This window comes from Larus michahellis, chromosome 4 (genome assembly GCF_964199755.1).
Source record: "Larus michahellis chromosome 4, bLarMic1.1, whole genome shotgun sequence".
NCBI lineage: Eukaryota > Metazoa > Chordata > Aves > Charadriiformes > Laridae > Larus > Larus michahellis.
The window spans coordinates 83,081,207-83,100,136 of NC_133899.1; the positions used below are offsets into that span (position 1 = coordinate 83,081,207).

General features: G+C 40.0%; 1 protein-coding gene across 2 annotated transcripts in view; it reads right to left on the reverse strand.

Annotated features, from left to right (window-relative positions):
* DKK3 (dickkopf WNT signaling pathway inhibitor 3) overlaps positions 1-15,368 on the reverse strand; it is a 28,585-nt gene extending 13,217 nt beyond the window's left edge. Inside the window, exons 1-3 of one of the 2 annotated variants that reach the window (XM_074586030.1) lie at positions 14,939-15,368; positions 12,830-12,967; positions 12,242-12,322 (exon numbers count right to left, since the gene is read on the reverse strand). In XM_074586030.1, the coding sequence (XP_074442131.1) occupies positions 12,242-12,322; positions 12,830-12,967; positions 14,939-15,127 (408 nt within the window). In that variant the 5' untranslated portion in view covers positions 15,128-15,368. Of the gene's footprint in view, positions 1-12,241; positions 12,323-12,829; positions 12,990-14,645; positions 14,911-14,938 lie in introns of those variants that run through there. The other variant, XM_074586031.1, reaches the window with a different exon arrangement.
* Between the last annotated feature and the right edge of the window lie 3,562 nt (positions 15,369-18,930).

Genomic DNA, 18,930 nt, shown 5'->3' on the forward strand with positions numbered 1-18,930 from the left:
AGCTTGGCTTTAGGTACCAAAAGCAACATAGCTACGTTAGCCTTAAGATGCTGTCAAAAAGCCTACAGAATTAATTGAGACAAGCTGTAGGCACACAATAAACTGCCTGCCACCAAAGCTGGTGTAAGAAGTCCACCCCCTTGTATCTGGCTATTCTCACCACAAATACAGCAACCCTGTCACTGATCAGACCCTTATGCAGTTAATGTTCCAGGTCAATAAATAAATAAATAAAATGACATATTATCCACAGCTTCAAGGAACTGAGACTTCAATGAAAGAGGAAACTAAGCAAAAAAGCAAAAAATGAAAGATTCCTGACAAATGCCTCAGGATAATGAGAAAAATGATGCCTAGATGCTCTATCAAATCATGTTCTGTTCACACATGGTCAAAATCTCTGTACGTTGTGTAATAGGCATAATCACGGCAGGTCACTCTGCAGAAGCAATCACTTTATTTTCTTCCCTCACCCCCTCTTTTTCTCAGTAAGCAATATAATAATCTGATCCTGGCAAGACTACAGCCTCTGCAAATGCTGCTGAGTAGGAAACAGTGCAATGTACTTATTTCAATCTATTTTGCAATGGTATCAGAGGAGGCACACTAGAAGAACTGTTCAAAGTTGTTAGAAACCCCCTACAAATTATAATCTGACTGGTAATTAACTTAGTCTGGAAACTAAGAGCTATCCAACTAAGAAAAGAGCAAAGGTCTGTGTATATGTATATATACACACATATATACATATGTATACAGCCATATATATATATAGGCTACTATATATATATACACACATATATATAGGCAAAGACTGTCTGCAATAGCAGAAGTCTCATCTCATCCCACACATTTGCCCCAGAGCAGGCAGGACAGGTTATAACATGAAATTTCTCTGCTTTCCTCCTGTTTGTTGGGTATACCATAGGTAGAGCAGGATAGCAGAAATTCTGACAACAAAATCTTCCCTTAGGCCTTCTGGAAACCTCGTGCCATGCTATACAGTCCATCCATGGTTTTTTTTAAATACACAGAGACTCTATATAATCTTCTATATCCATAATTAGACAGAGAAGGAATATTGTGAAGTTAGAGAACCTAGGACCAAAACCAATAGCCATGTTCTCCATGTTTGATTGCTCCTTGTTAAGAAAAGCTTTTTCACATAGTATGACATTATCAAATGAAGTCAAAATACTGATGCATGTTTATAAACAAAGTTTTCCTAACTATTTTGCAATTAATTGTCTTAGTAGAGAAATGCCTCTTCCTGTGGATCTATTAATTAGAGAACAACTGTTCTTTGACCTTTGATAACCAGAAGACATGTCTAAAACCTTGTGGTCTAAACCAGCTTGGGTTTTATTCGAAATGTCTAGAGATACAGTAACAGTTATGGAAACACTGTAAAACTGTGCTACAAAGCTCTAAATTATTTCTAAGTAGACAGTAATCATATAAAGATACAACTTCCATGTAATGGTGTGCCCAGGGGCTGAATTTTAACACAGGCATCACTTCTTTCTACAACTGGCAACTACAAAGTTTCCATGATTCACTACCTAACTATGTAAATTTTGAAAATTTATCAAAGCAAAACAACCCCGAGTAGCTGTACACAGCAAGGATGTGAAACAGCTGTGCAAAAAGAAAAGCAGTTGAAAACAAGATTTCTGTACTTAATAGCTGCTTGCTAATCTTAATCACTAAATTAAGAGTAGCACACTGAGAGTAAGATGCCAACTTGTGCCCAGTCCCTCACGGAATTTATTTCAAACCCTGAATCTTATGTTCTTTGGTCTTATATGATACACTTTTTTGGTAGCTCGCAGTTTCAACAGACTTATTTATTGTATTTAAGGTGTCAGCCAAAGATGATAACAGTAGAACAGAAACACATGGGTAAGAATTCATCTGTAACGGATTTTGCCTATAGCAGAGTTGACAGAGTGGGAGACTGCTGTTACTGCAGAGCAAAGGAAATAATTTATTTTCTGTGAGCTGGAGATGGAAGAACAAGGGGTTTAAATTACAGCAATAGAGACTTTGATGTGAGCACAGAAAAGCATCAGAATAAACAATCTCCAGCACTTAAGGATTTTGAGAACACGAGATGAATGTCTGCCAAAGGATGGAGTAGGCATCTGGGTGGTAGATGTTGACTTTTTGAGGCTTCTTCCAGACCTCCTCTTTGGGACATTTGTTGGGATTACAGTAGAGCCTTTTTTTCCCCCTTAACTTAATTCTTGGTCTAAAATCATGTGTCCAGAGGATATCAACAACATGAGCTAATGACTATTCAGGAATATTCATTGCATTTCCTGAACAAACTCCAATGAAAAAGAAATGAAAAAGGGTCTTCAGCATTCTCTTTATGTCCTTCCAAAAAGGATACAAGAATGTGAATGTATTACAGATTTTTACCATGTATGAAGTTTACAACAAACACCTACTAGGGAACCAAAACATTCCCTTGCTGATACCCAGGAATTATCTTGGACACAGACCACTAAGGTTCCCCTTTGCCTGACACCATGATGACAGCCTCTCTACATGCCGTAAGATGCTTCTTCCTCCCCACGGGATGAGTGGACTTTCTAAGGGAACAAGTTTGAGGGATTCCTCATGTGATGTAAATTCACAGAACAGGCTCTAAGTCATTTCCAGACAGAAAAACAAGTAAACAACTCCAAAACTCCCACCCCACCCTGTATTTATTTTTACCAAGTACGCTGTATTATGACATATTACTATTTGGAAGGGAGAAGTGGACTTGTTGTTAAGGTAAGAACCAGGACAGGTGGAAAAGTTGGAGGGAGGTTCTCTCTATAAGCTACACTGGTGAACAACCATGATTTGATAGCTAATGCATTCACTGGTGCGGTATTCCTCAGTGCTAGCTATCAAAGTGACTCAGTCCCTCAAAATGTCAGGCAGACACGCCGCAAAAGATGGCAAAATGCTGTTTTTGAATCAGATGGAAGGAAGGACAAAGTAAGACTCAGCTGACATAGAAATGAATTTCTCAAGGGAATACATTTAAAGCCACCATTCTACAGTGCTTTTTTCCCTCACATTTGCCAAATCTTTGATGAAACAGAACTAAACAGAAACAGAATTCAATTCACCACTTTCCTTCAACTTTCATGGTTTACCTTAGTAAACAGTAATACAAAACACCATCAAGCTGAATTAGTAGCATCTCACATGTCTTTCTGACCATAAACAACTGCACAGAAGGCCAAGCAATCACAGATCTCTGCTTACTCACTGCTATAAAAACAGTGTCATTCTAGTGATTTTGATGAATCAGGAAAAAGTTAGAGAACGCTTAGGCTCCTCATATATGGAACTACGTGTTACTGGGCCAGCCTCCCAGACATGGTGAATTGGTATCATTCTGCCACTTTACATATGACAATACAGATGTAAACCAGCTGCACATTTAGTCCATTCATCTGTACCCTTTGTACCTCAATCATTCTAAGATTGTAACAGATGTAAATAGAAAATAAAACCACAAAACATTTATGCTTTGCATCCAGTACCATAGCTAAAGCTTACTGCTTACTCAGACAACATGGTTTCAGCTAAACTCTCAAATAAGTATCTGCCGGAGCCAATGGATTAAACCATGTAATCAAAACCAGTGGAAAAAATTTCTCTTTTGCCTTAAAGCTTTTCCTATCATGTGATTAATTTTGCTACATGGGTCTGACCAGAGAAAACATTACAGATGAACTTTCTCTGTCTAAAGAGAGTCCATACTATGATCTCTTAACAGATATCAGTAGACCACAGAATTATTACCAGCCCACATACAAAATTCACTCTCCTGACTGTATCTGTTACCTTACAGAGAAGATAAAAAAAAATATTTAATTTCTCTTAGGATAAATAGGTAGATTTAGTAGAGGCAGAAAGTAAAGGCATGCTGTAAAAGACATTTGGACAGCCTTGGTTCCCTAAATTCAGCATGTTATGTGTGAGAAGACTAAACTAAAACCAGGGAAAAGGTAAACAACTGCTCTTTGATTTACATCACTCCCTTACCATGGCTTGTTTGCAGAAGAGTTGTATCAACCAATATGCAAACAAGCAAGAAGCAGGTAACTGAACATGATGCATACCTCCCCACAGATGAAAAGCTTCAGAATTTATTTCCACAACTAACAGGAATGCTGTAAGCTTTAGAAGTGATGCATGGCTCTCAGATGGATATTGATGAAGCAGTGGGTGGGCACTGACTCTCTGAGAGAAAGTCTGTTTTGTAGCCTTCTGGAGATAAACTTACTGGTTTACTGTTGTGCTTTTACTAACACAATCACCTAGAACATTGAATCAATTCTAGGCACTGTAACTGCGTTACAGAAATAGCTTACTTTTGGTTAGTAGAAGTTTATTCTAAGAAAATCTTTCACCCTTCAATATTTAACTACTCAAAGAGTAACAATCCAGATAGATAGATAAAAATGGTGAGGCAGTTCCTCAGCCAACATAATTTTGCATAAAAATATTCTTTTTCTTTGGAGTTTAACTGGAATAAAAATACATTATAGCACATAAGGATCTGGCAAATTTTAAAATCATTCTAAACACAGGCATAGACCTGAATTAGTAATGAAGAATGTTACTCTCAGAATATCAATTGGGACTACACAGTTTTGTTTGCCTAACTTGACAGAAAAAAAACCACATTAGACTAAGGTAGACCAATAGGAAACATGAAAGAAATCCTAGTCAGTCTCTTAAATTTTTTTAATTTTTTTTCGTTACTAGCAAAGCAAATTTATTAAATTTACCTGAATTACTTCAGACTCCCCCTGGTACAAATGAGAGCAGGCTTTGATACCTTAAGAGCAACCCTTTTGCTGTTGCATCAGTTCTTTGCCTGTAAATCCAAGCCACCATTTAAGACAAAAAAATGTGATAATGATCTGTATTCTCTGACCTTCGGTTGTTGTGTTTTCAGCTGAAACATCTGCCTGGTTTGCCTCACCTCTCAGCAAAAGGCAGCTTGCTTCTCTTTACTCTGATAAGTGTTTACACCTACTTGTTTGTTCAAAGTCACAAGGCATGACATCTGAGTCCATGGAAACTGCAGTCTCACTTTTCTCCGCACCATGGCCATTGCAGCACTATAGTATTACAAAAGCGTCTTATGTTCATACACACTACCCGTTCTTGATTCTCTGTGTGGATCTGTAACTTTCTACACAGCATGCTCTCTGAGAAAACAAGCCAACTCAGAATGGACTAAGTTCAGTAAATAAAGATGTGGACACTGAGCTGTATGACACACACCTCAGCTGGCAATTACAGAGATTTCCCACCTTCTTCCTTGCAGAAGTTTCTTCATGTACAATCAGAGGCGACATATTTTTCAAACTCCTTATGTCAGGTCTTTTCATCCACTGAGGCTAGCACTCAGATTTTTTTGGCTGTAGTCCAGTGAATATCAGATGACCAGTAAAAACTTTGTCTTAGATATACACTATGACTGATAATAACTCCATCCCATCACCCATGAGCTAACTTAAATCTCTAAATAGCTTTTGCATCACTAAGAAGCATTTGCTGCTTATGAAGTCAGATATGAATACATTATATGTGTACACAGATACGTGCACACTCCATCACACTTTTCATATAAGAAAGGTATGTCCCTTGCTCTACAACAAGATTCATAACCTAAAAGTATTCCCCATTAATAAGACCAAATCAAAGTACTAATTGCAAAGTTTTTCTCATCTTTGACTACATCCTCTTTCCCTTTGCATCCTTATCCACATCATTTTGTACTCTAACAAACACAAGGTACTTGTCCTCATGAGCTATTTGTACCTTCCCCTCAGCTTCATATTCTACACTGCCAAGGCTGAAATTGAAAAGGAAAAAAAAAGGGGGTTTCAGTAAAACGTTCAGAATGTCTGTGCCCTGGATCTCTAAAACAAGACAGGGGATGGATTTGCTTCTTTCAAAACAAGACACAGGTATTGATGTCTCTCAGGATCACTATCAGACTGCTTCTTTCACTAACTGGGCTCAAAAAGCTCAAGGTCTAGCTTCAGTTTGTATGGCTACTTTGTTACCTTTTCCAGTGGAGTAAGTATAGACTATGGGCAGGTTGCTACCATCAGACAGGTTAACAAACTTAAAATATCGGAAGGGCAAAACACACATCACGCTGCCTTGGAGAGGCTGTACAAGAGAAAGAACTAAGGGTAGATTTGCTAGTGAAAGCAATAGTTTTTCATACGTGTTAAGATAAAAAAAAAAAAAAATCCTATTAGTTTTCCTGAAGGACTTCAGGTGGATTTGGAACCTAGCCTACAAGACGTGCTTTGTTTTAAAATGTAAGCTATGACTCGCAAACACTTGAGATGTACTACTTAACAAGTATTAACTGAATGTGCAAAAGAGAGTGCAATAGCATGCAGGTATTCAGTTTACAAAGGGCTGGTGCAAATATGGTTCACTTTTTTTAACTGATTGCCATTGTAAGCTATTCATGCTTTTTTTTTTTTTTCAGAAAGTTCTAGCCTATATTATAACTGTAATAATCTATTCAAGTTACCACATAGCATATAAACTTTAAAAACAGTGACGCAGTTCGTTCAGATCTCTTACTTCTCTCCTGGAGCACTGGCTAGGAAGTACAGTTTGCCTTATCTACTCCTACAATAAGAACTACCTAAAGGGTGGGGTGTTTCGAAAAGAACTGTACTAATCAAGACATGATTCATGTAACAAGTTACATCAACAGAGCAGGGAGGACTGTTAACAGAAAAGCAAACTAAGAGTGCTAATGAATTAAATTAAGTATACGAAGCCCACCAGATTTAGATATTATGGGGTTTTTGGCTAGACAGAGACTAGGATTTCAACCCAGGAATGCACTTAGTGTGTCTATTGATAGTTTAAGGTTGTTGAGTGCAAGTCACCAGGGACTAAAAGATCCGTGAAAAATGAAACAAAAAAATTAGAACAAAATGTAGGACTGCAATGCCCAAAACAAGTGTCTTCCCTGAGACACTAGCATGCCAAAGGGAGTAGAAGTCAACGCCAAGATGCTGCATGTTCAAATTTCAGCCATCGGTTGCTCTCCTGGAGTGCTGCTAATGGAAAAATTGCAATTTCCATTCCATTGATGCTTCCCTCTCAATTTTCAAACCTCCTTTTCTCTTCAGCACTGGCAGGAACTCCTCTCCCTGGAGCAGTATAAAAGAGCAAAGAGAGCAACTCCAGTGTATGCGGCTGAGAACATTCTTAGTGAAATCATATAAAAGTTGCTCAAATCAAACAGTTACTTTAGCAGTTCTGGATATCTGCAGGGAAGTGGATGCTTGGTTATGAAGTGCTACAGCTTAGCCACTTAAAACAGATTTTTCTTTAGAAAAGGGGGAAACAGAACCCCAGAGATTAATGTTTAATTCTTTTACTATTCTCTTTTTACTATGAGACTAAAGATAAAGACTGAAAAATGCTTTAAATAAGGCCATTATAATGGGGATGCTATCCATTCTATCTCTACAGATAAACTAGTGACCTGACTGACAGTCACTTCCAGAACCTGCCAAATCAGCTCGTAAAAGCAGTTCCACAGTGATACAGTCCTCCCTGCCCAGAGCTGCAGGGACGCAAACTGCAGCCTCTAACCATCGAAATAAAGGCCTGGTATCATTGGGCCTCTCTCCTAAAGACCTGAGAGTGTTTGAAATTACTTACTAACCGGCTGTTCTATTTGCAGAAGGTGGGTGCCAAACACATGTGTGCATACAGGCACACACCCACCTTTGCAGAGAAAGAGCAAGCACCTTGCACAGAATCACACTGAAGGCACCTCTCCTTTCTCACCCACAAAGAAACTTTGACCTGCACTGTGTAAATAATTAGAAGGCACAGTCATGCCTTCAAGAGCCTCTACCATCAAGGACAAGCAAAAGAAAGGAATGTTTTTTATAGTGCCAAAGCCAAATGAGAAATGCATGACACTCTTCCAGTTCCCTGATACACCCTCCCTACACAATAGCATCTTTAAAAATCTTTTTCAAGAAACAGAAATCAAAGCAACCAGATGTACTTCTATTAAAGTTTGGAAAAAAACCCCACCAATTTGCTAAAGAGAAGCTGTTGCTATTTTTATTTATCAAATTCATACAGACAAGAAAAAAAAATATTAGGTACACAAGCTTTGAATTAGATGAGAACATATAAAATGCTACTCTGAACTCAACTGAGAAGAAATGTATCTAACCTTTGTGCAGCAGATCTTACCCGTACCAATTTTTTTTCCTTTTATTTTTCACACTTGCTTTTCATTCATTAGGCTAATATATCACAATTGAAATAGAACTAGTCAACAAGCCAGAAAACATTTTGATTTTCATATGATAATAAAGAGTGCTCTTACTTTATCTGTGTTCTATACTTTAGTTTACTTATTAATTCGCAAGCTAACTAATATTTCCTGGAGAAGCAAATTATAGAATATTTGAACCTTAAACACAAGAGCAAGAGGACGTAAAACCCTGCACAGACATAAAAACATGCACATCCAGCTACCTCTTGCCTGTATTTGCCCTCTTTAAAGATACAAGACTGTTGGATCAAAGCCTGACGTCTATGCTGGTGACTGTCAGTCCTCACTGACATCTGAGAAAGCGAATGTTAGTCTGGGAATGTAAATGGCGCCTCCAAATAATGCAGCACCTCTGAAGAACTGGACTGCATTGCCAGAAATGGCAAGCAGCCCAGTTCCTCTTCTGGAGACTTATAATACTGATAGTCTTCTGGCCATCAAAATACTGTCAAGTGAGTCTAAAGAGAATACTTTCGTGATACAAAGCCAAGAAGAAATACTGTCTGAGAGGGCAAAGCGTGTGTGTGGGGAAGATTATGCCTTATGTTTCTGCAATAGTGTATCGGCACTATATGGATGTGTATGTACTTATGTGTATTTATATGCACTACATATGTGTGTATTTATACCTTTTTGCAGGAGGACATAGGGGTGGCACAGGGACTGTGATTTAAAAAGCAGACACAACCCATTTTCCATGAAGCTGCTTCTCCATTGCCAAATTTCATTCCAGCCAGCATGTGGATTTACTATTACAACACAGACCCATTGCAAGACACATCTTTGCCCACCTGTGAGGCTTTTGCATCACGTCTCAAAGCCCAGAAATGTCACTGGAAAAACTTCCAGTGATTTCAGTGGCTTTTAACTCAGCTCAGAGAATAAATATGAACTGAGGGTTGTAGGGTTCCAGTTATTTTACATTTAGTTAGTTTACATTTCAGAGCAGGTGGTTTGCTGAGGTGTTTGATGAATTCTTGTATTTGCCACACAATTTTGTACCTAAAGAGCAGGAGCTGTGGGAATCCTTAACTTTTATAAGGTAAGCCTATAAACCAAACCTATGAAACAGGTTTAGCTTTCAGTATTCAGTTTCCCTACAAGCATATAAGTTGAGCTTGTGTGATAGCTTGTGCCTATTTCTTTTACTTGGCAGATTGAAAATAAGAACAAAAGTGCTGTTCCAAAGAGGCACCAATCTGAAGGCTACAAGAGAGGCTGGCTCCCCACAGCCTCTGCTACCAAATTCTCCATCCCCAGAACAGTCAGTATCGCCCTTTTCAAATGACTGTCAATACTTACAGCTACAATTATACAAACCTCCTGTTGCATTACACTACTCAGCAGGATGAATCACTGATGGGTATTAAGGATGTGTATTACAGAACAGCATATACTAGGCTGTATTTAGAGGTCCACTGAGATAATCTCCAAATAGATTTCAAAAGGTTTTCATTTTTGATTGCCTGGAGAACACAAGACCTATACATCTATTACTTTGTTGCTAACATTTAAAATAAGCAGTGAAGAAGCAGAATTACTTTTCCATCACCCAGTGGTCTGGGAAGCCTGCGGCCTGGAAAGTGATTGGGACATTCCACAACATCACATGACACTTCAACTATGAAAATTTATGTATATAAAAATGACCTAAGGGGCAGTGCAAAGTTTTCTGCAACTCATTTTACCAATACTTTTCTTTTAAGTTCACAGATCTAAGCAATAGTGCTTTTTAATTTGGACAATTTTTTTTTCTACTTAGCACATTTCACCTTGGCAGCATATTTTTCTTGCTGTAACTCAAATTTTCCAATTCTCAATCTTACGCCATTACTCCTACAATAATTCTTCACCCTTGTAGTACCCTAAGTAATTCGTATTCCTTCTTAATATTTAAAGTTTTCAATTATTTTCAGATTTACTTCTGTTAGGCATCTCTTAGTCAAATTAATATATGTGTGTTTGCCTGCTCTCCTTAAATAACAACCAACTACGTTTGTTGGTTGCTTTTCCCATTTAGCTTTTTCTCTAACTTGGCAACCTCTAAATAAGGTGTTTGTACCATGTGCATGCTGAAAGTTCAAAATGAGTGTGAGAGGGGAAATAAACATTAACAAACGTAGTTTTGTTTCAGCTGCTGCTGCAGTAAGGATGTTGACAAAGTGCCCTAGGCCTTAAATGATTAGGAGTTAACATGATCAGTTCTGATTGTGCTTACTTCATAACTGAATAAAGACTGCCACCATGAAGTTTGTCAAAAATTTGTATTCAGCCTTCAAATTCTTCAGCAGGAAGGCTAGTAACAGTATTGGTTCTGGATGCAGCACTGGCTTGGTAAGGGAGGCAACCTTCCCATAAGGAAAATGCAAATAATGTCACTTGATATATGAAGCTTATAAGGAACTTTGTATGAGCATTGGAGAAAGCTAACCTAGAAATATTTTTTACAACTGATTAGACACCATAAGCAAGCCAAATACATTATGAAACAACACCAGTGTTGTGTCCCAGTGCTAAGAAGGTTGAAAGGTTTGCCTTTGTACACTGGGTTTGAAGATCAGGACCATATTTGCTTGGAAAAAAACATTTGGATTGCCTTCATTACACATATCACAGTATTAAAATGCATTGTGGAATATGTTAACACTTTGTGTAAAATCAATCTGTAGCTTAGAATAGTTGCAATTTATTTTGTACCTTGACTTACCACTTAATCTATAAGCTTTGCAAAATAGTAAAAAAAAAAGATTTGTATCATACACGAGCAACTTTATTTTGCTACTTGCCATTCTCAAACTATATAGCAGTATAAAAATATGAGCTGAAAGAGGGAAAACTTAGAGGATGGTAGCAGAAAAGATGCACTAATTCCAGGTTTTATGTCCATTAAAAATAGGAGTGACCACCATGATTTTTTCTTTTTTTAAAGTTTTATGAAAGAGCTTCTTCTGTGAAAGAACTGGAAGAAAATTACTCTAAAAAAAGCCAGGGCATATTAAACTAAATTAAACCACAAACTGTTAGTCAGCAGAGGAAACACTGGCGAGTCCTGTCTTGGTAAGAGCATCAAAAAAGTGCATTTTGGTAAGACTATAACCGAAGAAAACCTAACAGTTGTTCTAAGTAGTGGTACATGCTGAATTTCTCAGGGGACTACTGATGTTTAGCAAAGGTACTTGTGTTTGCAAGACTCAGGTAAAGAATATTCTTGAACTTTTAAACTTTTTTGAGAATCCTTAAACAACCATATTTTCCAAAGGGAGGGGGATTTATTGTCCTGCCCCTTGCCCCCTCCCCAACCAGTTGTCCATTCCTAGGTTAATCTGAAAAGCAAATAGAGCCATATATTGTTCCACAGAATCCTCACGATACACAATCTGGGGTTTATTTTCTAGTGTTGGAAGTCTATAAAGCAATTTTTTGTGAAATCCAAAAGCACAGAGGGGACACACATTAAGCACCATTATACCAAGGGTTTATTCATACTCACTGGAAAAGGTTGTGTAACTATCCTTGCTATTTCAGTACAATATTTACATTTGACAGACAAATTGAATATTTAGATCAAGCACCTCAGGTAACCACAAAATTGAAATTCTGCTTTCAATTCATAATAGAATAGAATAATTTGAAATATAATATTATAGCAGAGATAATTAATATTAATAATTATATTAATATAGCAAAAACGTGTTATATGTTAATTAATAGAAGCATATTAATTAAAAAACAAACAACATTTTTGACTGCTTACCTCTAATTGTTTCATGTGTTTTAAAGCATTCAGAAATTTCGCTAGGTGAACTTTATCACCTTCTTCTGAGTGATGAACCCAAAATATTTGTTTAATATTCAAAAGGAAAAAATGCGTTCACTTACATGATTTCTTTTTTCTCCATCTTTTATAGAAGTAATAACTGTCTCAGAAAAAACTGTTGATCCAGTTTTGTTATCTGTAACCTGATACAGCAAAAGAACAAAATGTCAAACTATATTTTTTTATTAGTCTTTTGTTAGTCTCAGTCCTACATTCTGCAATAATTAACCCACTCCCACCCCCTCCTTTTTTTCTCATTTTGCTGCCTTTCGTATAAAATCCTAATCTGAGGGGTAAAAGTAGATGACAAGGCTACCTCCTTATCTGTTTAAAATGTCACTGTAATGAAGCTAACTGAACAGGAGATGGTCATTCCTTTATGACGCATGCAATAGCTGTACCTGTGTTCTATTTTTAGCAGGCACTTTTTTCAAAATCAATTATTATTTCACATTAACCTTTTATGACATGTGCCCATACACAGTGATTAGGCAAACATATAAAACAGAATAAAACCCCAAAGTAATTATCACCAGGAAAGTTTATGCTCCAAATTATCTTATTTCTCCACAAAATATGCAAAATGCGTTTTATTTTTGAAGCAAAGGTTGTGTAAGAACCAGTAGCTTGCTATACATGTTTTCTCATACCTTGTCAATTTCTTGATGAGTCTGAACAGTTTTGTTACCAATTCTGGTTTCTGTGTTGGACTCATTATGGTAGTTGGGAGGTAAGTTTTCAAAGTTTACTTCTGACAGTTTTTTTGCCCCTTCCTCTTCAGCCTCCATCTGCCAAATTTAAATAAACCAACTGAAAATTAGCAACAATTACACAAAGGCGAACAAGTGACGCTTCTTGCGCAGCCCTCAGTAATACCCTGTTTAATTACGTGATGCTGTTAGTACAGATTCCCCTGTATGGGAACGCTTACTCAGCTGTTTCAGTGACCACAGCAGCTCTTTTAATGGACTAGAAAACCAGTGGAGAGCTAAACCCTTGAGCTCTGGACTGTTTAAGCCAAAGTCACTCCCTGTGAGGAAAAAGTGTGTGAAGACTAGTGGCAATTTGGCATCCACACAGGCTGATGCCGGTAAAGAGCCCAGCTTTCTATTTTCCCCAGAAAACCACTGAACACTTAAGACAGACCTTCCCATCTGACAAAGAATAGAAAATATTTTGGCAGGACAGAGAGAGACAGCCAAAGACCCTTGATGTTAACAGCAGCAGTCCTATAGACCAGGGTGCACCACATCCAGAATTTCATTCTCTTTTTCAGGTCTTTGTTTGAAGACTCAACACAGAAGAGGAGTGCTCCCTGCATCAGAAAACAGAGTAAGCTCAGCAAAAGGGCATGACTCTTGTAAACAACACAAACTGAATAAGTTGTGTCACTTGTTTTTTTTGCAACTGCTGTAACAGAGCTAGGACGCCACAAGTTCATCCAGGCTGAACAACAGATTTTTTTTCCCCAAGACAAAATTTCTCTTGCTGGTGTGTCTGTTTATTTTAAACAACAGCTGCAAACCTTTTTAAGTGTAAAGCACTTATCTGCTAAGACGCAGCTCAGACAATCCACATTTTGTGCTATATACAGACAACTCCTCAATCCAGAACTGACTATAGGAAGAGTAAAACAGGCAGAAATTTTGACTGCATCCTTGTTTATAACTGAGCATATTTTCGGCATTGTAAAGAATACTTAAAAAAATGGTTTGTCTCAATGGGTTTGCAGTCTAAATGAAGTGGATGATGGAGGTGGATTTCAGCAACTATCCAGATGACAGCAAAAGTTCAGAAATTACGTCATTATAATAAACAAAGGTCTGTTTCCCCAGTGGGTTGTTAGTAAAAGGGTTTTTTTGGACTATGTATTTTTGAATGAGAGGAAAAGAGAACTTGGAAGGAAGATTCTTAACATGAAGAGGAATGGAAGATCAAGGTCTTTGACAGGGACACGAGACAATGGCTCGGGGTCTGGACTCGGTTCCTGGCTTTGAAACAGGTCTTGTGAGATTCCAGGCACGGAATTTGAGATCAAGACCCAGAATTATATCAAAAATGGGCCGCTTCTCCACACGTGTTTTCAGGACTGTCTTACACCTGTGAATCTTGGTTTGGTGAAACCTCTTGTGTCTTAGATCCTGTGGTACTAAGACAATGAAATGAATCTTCCCTTCACTCCTCCCCTTGCCACGCAATGTTATTTTCTCACTTTAGGATTCGGACAGACCATTTACCTGTGTTTTTCCCTCACTACCTGTCTGCATTGCTGCAAGAGGGTGGCTCCCCAAGGCGGCCCCCGGCGCCGCCACACAAACGGACGGACAGACGGCGAACCCCGAGCCGCGGGGACTCACACCAGCCGAGGTGCCCCGGGGAGATGAGAGAAGCGGGGCGGGAAAGCCGGACGGCGAGCAGAAATAGCGCCCGAGGCAGAGGAGAGGCCAGCGTCAGGACCCCACTCACCTTCCTGCCTCCCCGCCTGAGGAGGGCGGCAGCGGCGGACACCGAGCCGAAGGGATTTTTCCGCTCTCCCCTGCCCGGGGCAACGGCTCCTCACCGGGGGGGACGCGGGCAGGACCGGCCCCGGCTTTCTTTGTCGAAGGCATCGGCCCGGCGCCGCTGAGCGGACGCGGAGGGGCGGCGGCTGACAGAAATGGACAACGGCGCTGCCCGCAGGTGCGGCCCGGGGACTGTGAGGGGAGAAGGGGCCTCCCGCCCCGCCGGGTCCCCCCCCCTCACGTCCGCCGCCCCCTCACCTCCTGCACCGCGTTGCGCAGCTTGTGCTGCGTGTCCTCCATGAGCGCCTCCACCTCCCGCAGCATCTCGCCCAGGCTGGCCGCCCTCCGCCGGCCGCCGCCCCCCGCCGCGGCGCCCCACAGACACCCCAGCAGGGCCGCCAGCAGCAGCCATCGCCGCCGCCGCCCTGCTCCCGCTCCCCGCCGCATCCCGCTGCTGCCGTTCCCGCCGCTGCCCCTCAACGGGTGCGGGCGGGAGGCGCGGAGGTGGGGCGGCAGCGGGTGGCTCCGCAGCGCCGGCCCGGCCCCCGCAGCCTCCCGCCGGCCCACTTGGGCTGGCCCAGCCCACGCAGCCCCCCGCCGGCCTCACAGCGCCGGCCCGGCCCCCGCAGCCCCCCGCTGGAGAGAGGCAAGGCAGGGCCCGGGTCCCCGGGCAGAAAGCCTCGCCCCTGCGGGCGCGGGAAGGACTGAGGGGAGAGAGGCTGAGGAGGTGGGAGGAGGGATGCTGAGGGGAAGGAGCAAGAGAAGTTTCGCGTTTAGACCCTTCTGTTGATTTTTTTTTTTTTAACAGGTTTAATGCGAAGAGGATGGTGGGAGCTGTCAGACATCTCCATTGTGTATTTTGCTTTCCAGCCTTCAGCTTTCGAAAGATGCTCTCAGCTCCGAGGATCAGCTAGGTCTGAGTGGAGACGCGTCCTGCATCTGGCTCGCCAGCACCCCACGCTCCCTGAATGTTTTCTTTCAAACTTTTTTCTAAAAAATTTCAGGCAACATCATCATCATCTTGTATCCGTGTGCATCTTCCCCAATTTCCACATTATTTTTCCTCTTCATGCTGCACCCCTGGAATTTCATGGGCTGGTTTTGCTGCAGTCGGCTCGCGGCTCTGGGGCAACGTTTTGCCAAGAGGGAACTGACCAATACATCTCATTTTATTTTGGATCCTGGGTGAGAGGTAATAGTGAGTAAAGTATTTTTGCAGAAACTGTTTAAGTTCTGAAAATTTCCTGCAAGTGCTTTTTTACAATAATCACCAACATAAAATCCAGTGTTATTGGCAACCTGAGGCAGCTTCAGTCAGCTCTGACTGCTACCAGAAATGCAGTGGAGATGGGAAGGCCCTGTGTCCCTCATTCTCCCAGCCACAGCACATCGTACTTCTGTTCAGTGCCACAGAAGGTTTCATTCTGGACACACCATAAATCTTAGTTTAGTGGTACAATAGTTTGATTTTTTAAATGTAAACCTCTTGGACTACACAATTTAAGTAATAAACAATGTTAGGAATTACCTGGAATGAATTAATAGTCTAACTATGTTCCATCACATTGCAGGAATACGTCATATGAAACAATCGTGTACCAGCAGAGAAATGTTTAGACAACATACTCTTCCACCTCTGTCTTTATGGTTAGGTTTCCAGTTCATCCACTGCCTCAAATCAGCTTAATAATATTGACAGTGTACAGGTGACATTAAGTAACATTTAGAATTTTAGTTTTCTTCGCTTTGAGGAGTAGCTGGAGGTTAGATTGAATACAATGAAAACATTTAAAAGAAAGACCCAAGGCCCGAATTCCCAAAGACACTTAGTCATCAAACCCCCAAATAAATGGAATAGAAGCTAGTTACTTCTTTGTAATATCTTTGTAAATTTGGGTCTCAAACCAATTTGCCAAACAATCTAAACAATGTTAATTGCCTAAACACTTTAGAAGAGGTGGGACTAAGGAGATAAAGTTTCCCTCTCTTGCTGTAAGATGAGGGCAACAGTCCCAAACTCTGGCTTGCAGGCACGACCCTCCTATGCTGCCTTTGATGAATGTATTTAAAAAACCCAACCCTCACATTGACAGGGCTAACAAGATATAAAGTCATACACTGTTTGATCAATTAACAAGATACTGCAGCATATGTTTTATTCAGTATTGTTGCAGTGAATTAAGTCTACATTCATCTTTCAATATGGACAAGTACTGTGTAATAAGCTTACAATGCAATCACAGTTACTCTGACTGTTTTCATGGATTTGAACTCAGTTTTCCTAGCTCTTATGAATGAGCTTTCTTTGGACAGGGATTGAGCTGAGTGGTGACGGTGCACTTGTATCCCGGAATGGAAGATCTGCACCTGAAGTCTGTGCAGAATAGCTCTTCTGGTTTTCCACTGTCACCTTGGTTTACTTCATAGTAATTTCCTTGTGTACACAAGGCTTTAGACTGGCAACGTTTATAGCCAGGTGAGCCAAACGATGTCTTCTAAGATCAACCTGTAGCACCTTAGAGCACCTGCTTAGATTTGCATCTTGCCCTGGAGCTGAAGTCCCCTGCACCCATAACTGTGCCTGCCAGGACAGCCTTGGACATGAGGCTGGTGTGCCTTGCTCATGTGTTGAGCTGGCGAGACACAACCCACATCTAGTTCACAGTGACCCCATGTTGTGCCTGAGCTCATTAGCCTTAATGAAAGGCAGGTATATATGTTAGGGCAAGGTGCTATGCTAGCAGCCTGATGTGATTCCCAGCATGATTAGGTTCTTCTCAGCATTTGGAGCTAGGTGCTTTTCCCCCTCAGTATCACTTGATCTGCTGGGTACAGGGACATTGCAAACTAAGAAGGAAACATTGTCATAGATGGTAGTGCACCTGAAACTTACAATTTGTAATGATTAATCTTTATCTTCCTTCTTGGCTCACTCCAGAGTGCCTATGCAAAAAGGATTTTCTAGTTCTAGTTCTACTAGAACAAGTCTGTTCTAGTACCCAGGTACTTTTTTGATTTATAGTCATAGCAAAGCATGCAGCTAACATGAGAGCTGTTACTGGTTTATTTTTCTTTCAGCAGAATTTGAATGCCCATGTAGAAAATTACACCTTTATAGCTATGTGTAAAATAGTACAGAAAACAGCTACACTTGTATAATTATTTTGACATACCCCTAGATCAGGGCTTTAGGTACTTTAATTGCTTATACTGAAAATGTTAAACCTAGATTATCTCTCACTGAAAAATTCCCGTAACTTTCAGTGGGGCTTGCACTCTGTCTTTAAACAGAATTACTGAGGATGAGAAGGAGCTTGTAGTATTGGTAACCACTTCTGGTCATTTGTTCTACCATTTTTATCTTGTATGATTAAAGCAACAGTGACAACCACAAAAAAATCAAAAAAGATAAAAATTCATCTGCATTTAATGTAACAGAAGCCTGTAATCAGGTTATCTCTAGTGCATTTTTACAGCAGGAAGAAAGGCATGTCTGTATTGAAACTACTGTTTCTGTTTAAAAGTGTACTTCTGAGGATGTAGGATTAACTATGTCCTATATTGTGTGTTCTTATGTTGCACTGGTGTTAGGTATTATGTTAGGTAAAAGATGTCAGAGAATCTGTTTTGGACTATAATAAATTTTCATAGCTAAGGTACAGCCCAGAGAGCTGATATTTTTCTAAGACAAACTAACACAGCTAAAGAACTTCTCTTCCTGAACATATATATTACACAAAAAACCTACGTTACACAAAACCACATGTGATCTTTTTGTCAAGATGTAATTTATTCTTAGACATTAATTTAGGACATAATAAGCTGGAATAATTTGATCTGGAAACATACTTAGGAAAAGATATCCCAGAGATATTACATAAAAAGAATTTGTAAGACTTAGGCCAGCCTCAGTACAAGACCCTTGAGGTGGATATGAGCAAAAGTGGCCCCCTGTCATGGTGAATGCACTCTTGTCAAAGGCAAACATCATCTGAATCAGTGATTCTGGAGAATAGAAACCACCTTCTGGTTGGATGAGTTTTGAGACAAAAGACCACGTTCCTCAAAGCAGCGGGGTAGGGAGCTGTGCATCTTTCATTTATTTTTTCCCACACATTGTTTATTCATTTAAAGGCAGTATATTATATTCTGTTTTCTGTGTTTCAAACATCTGTTATTTTTCATGTTCATTTACCAATTAATTAATAGAGTTCTTTTCCCTTTCCAACAATTGTACTGAGAACAATCAA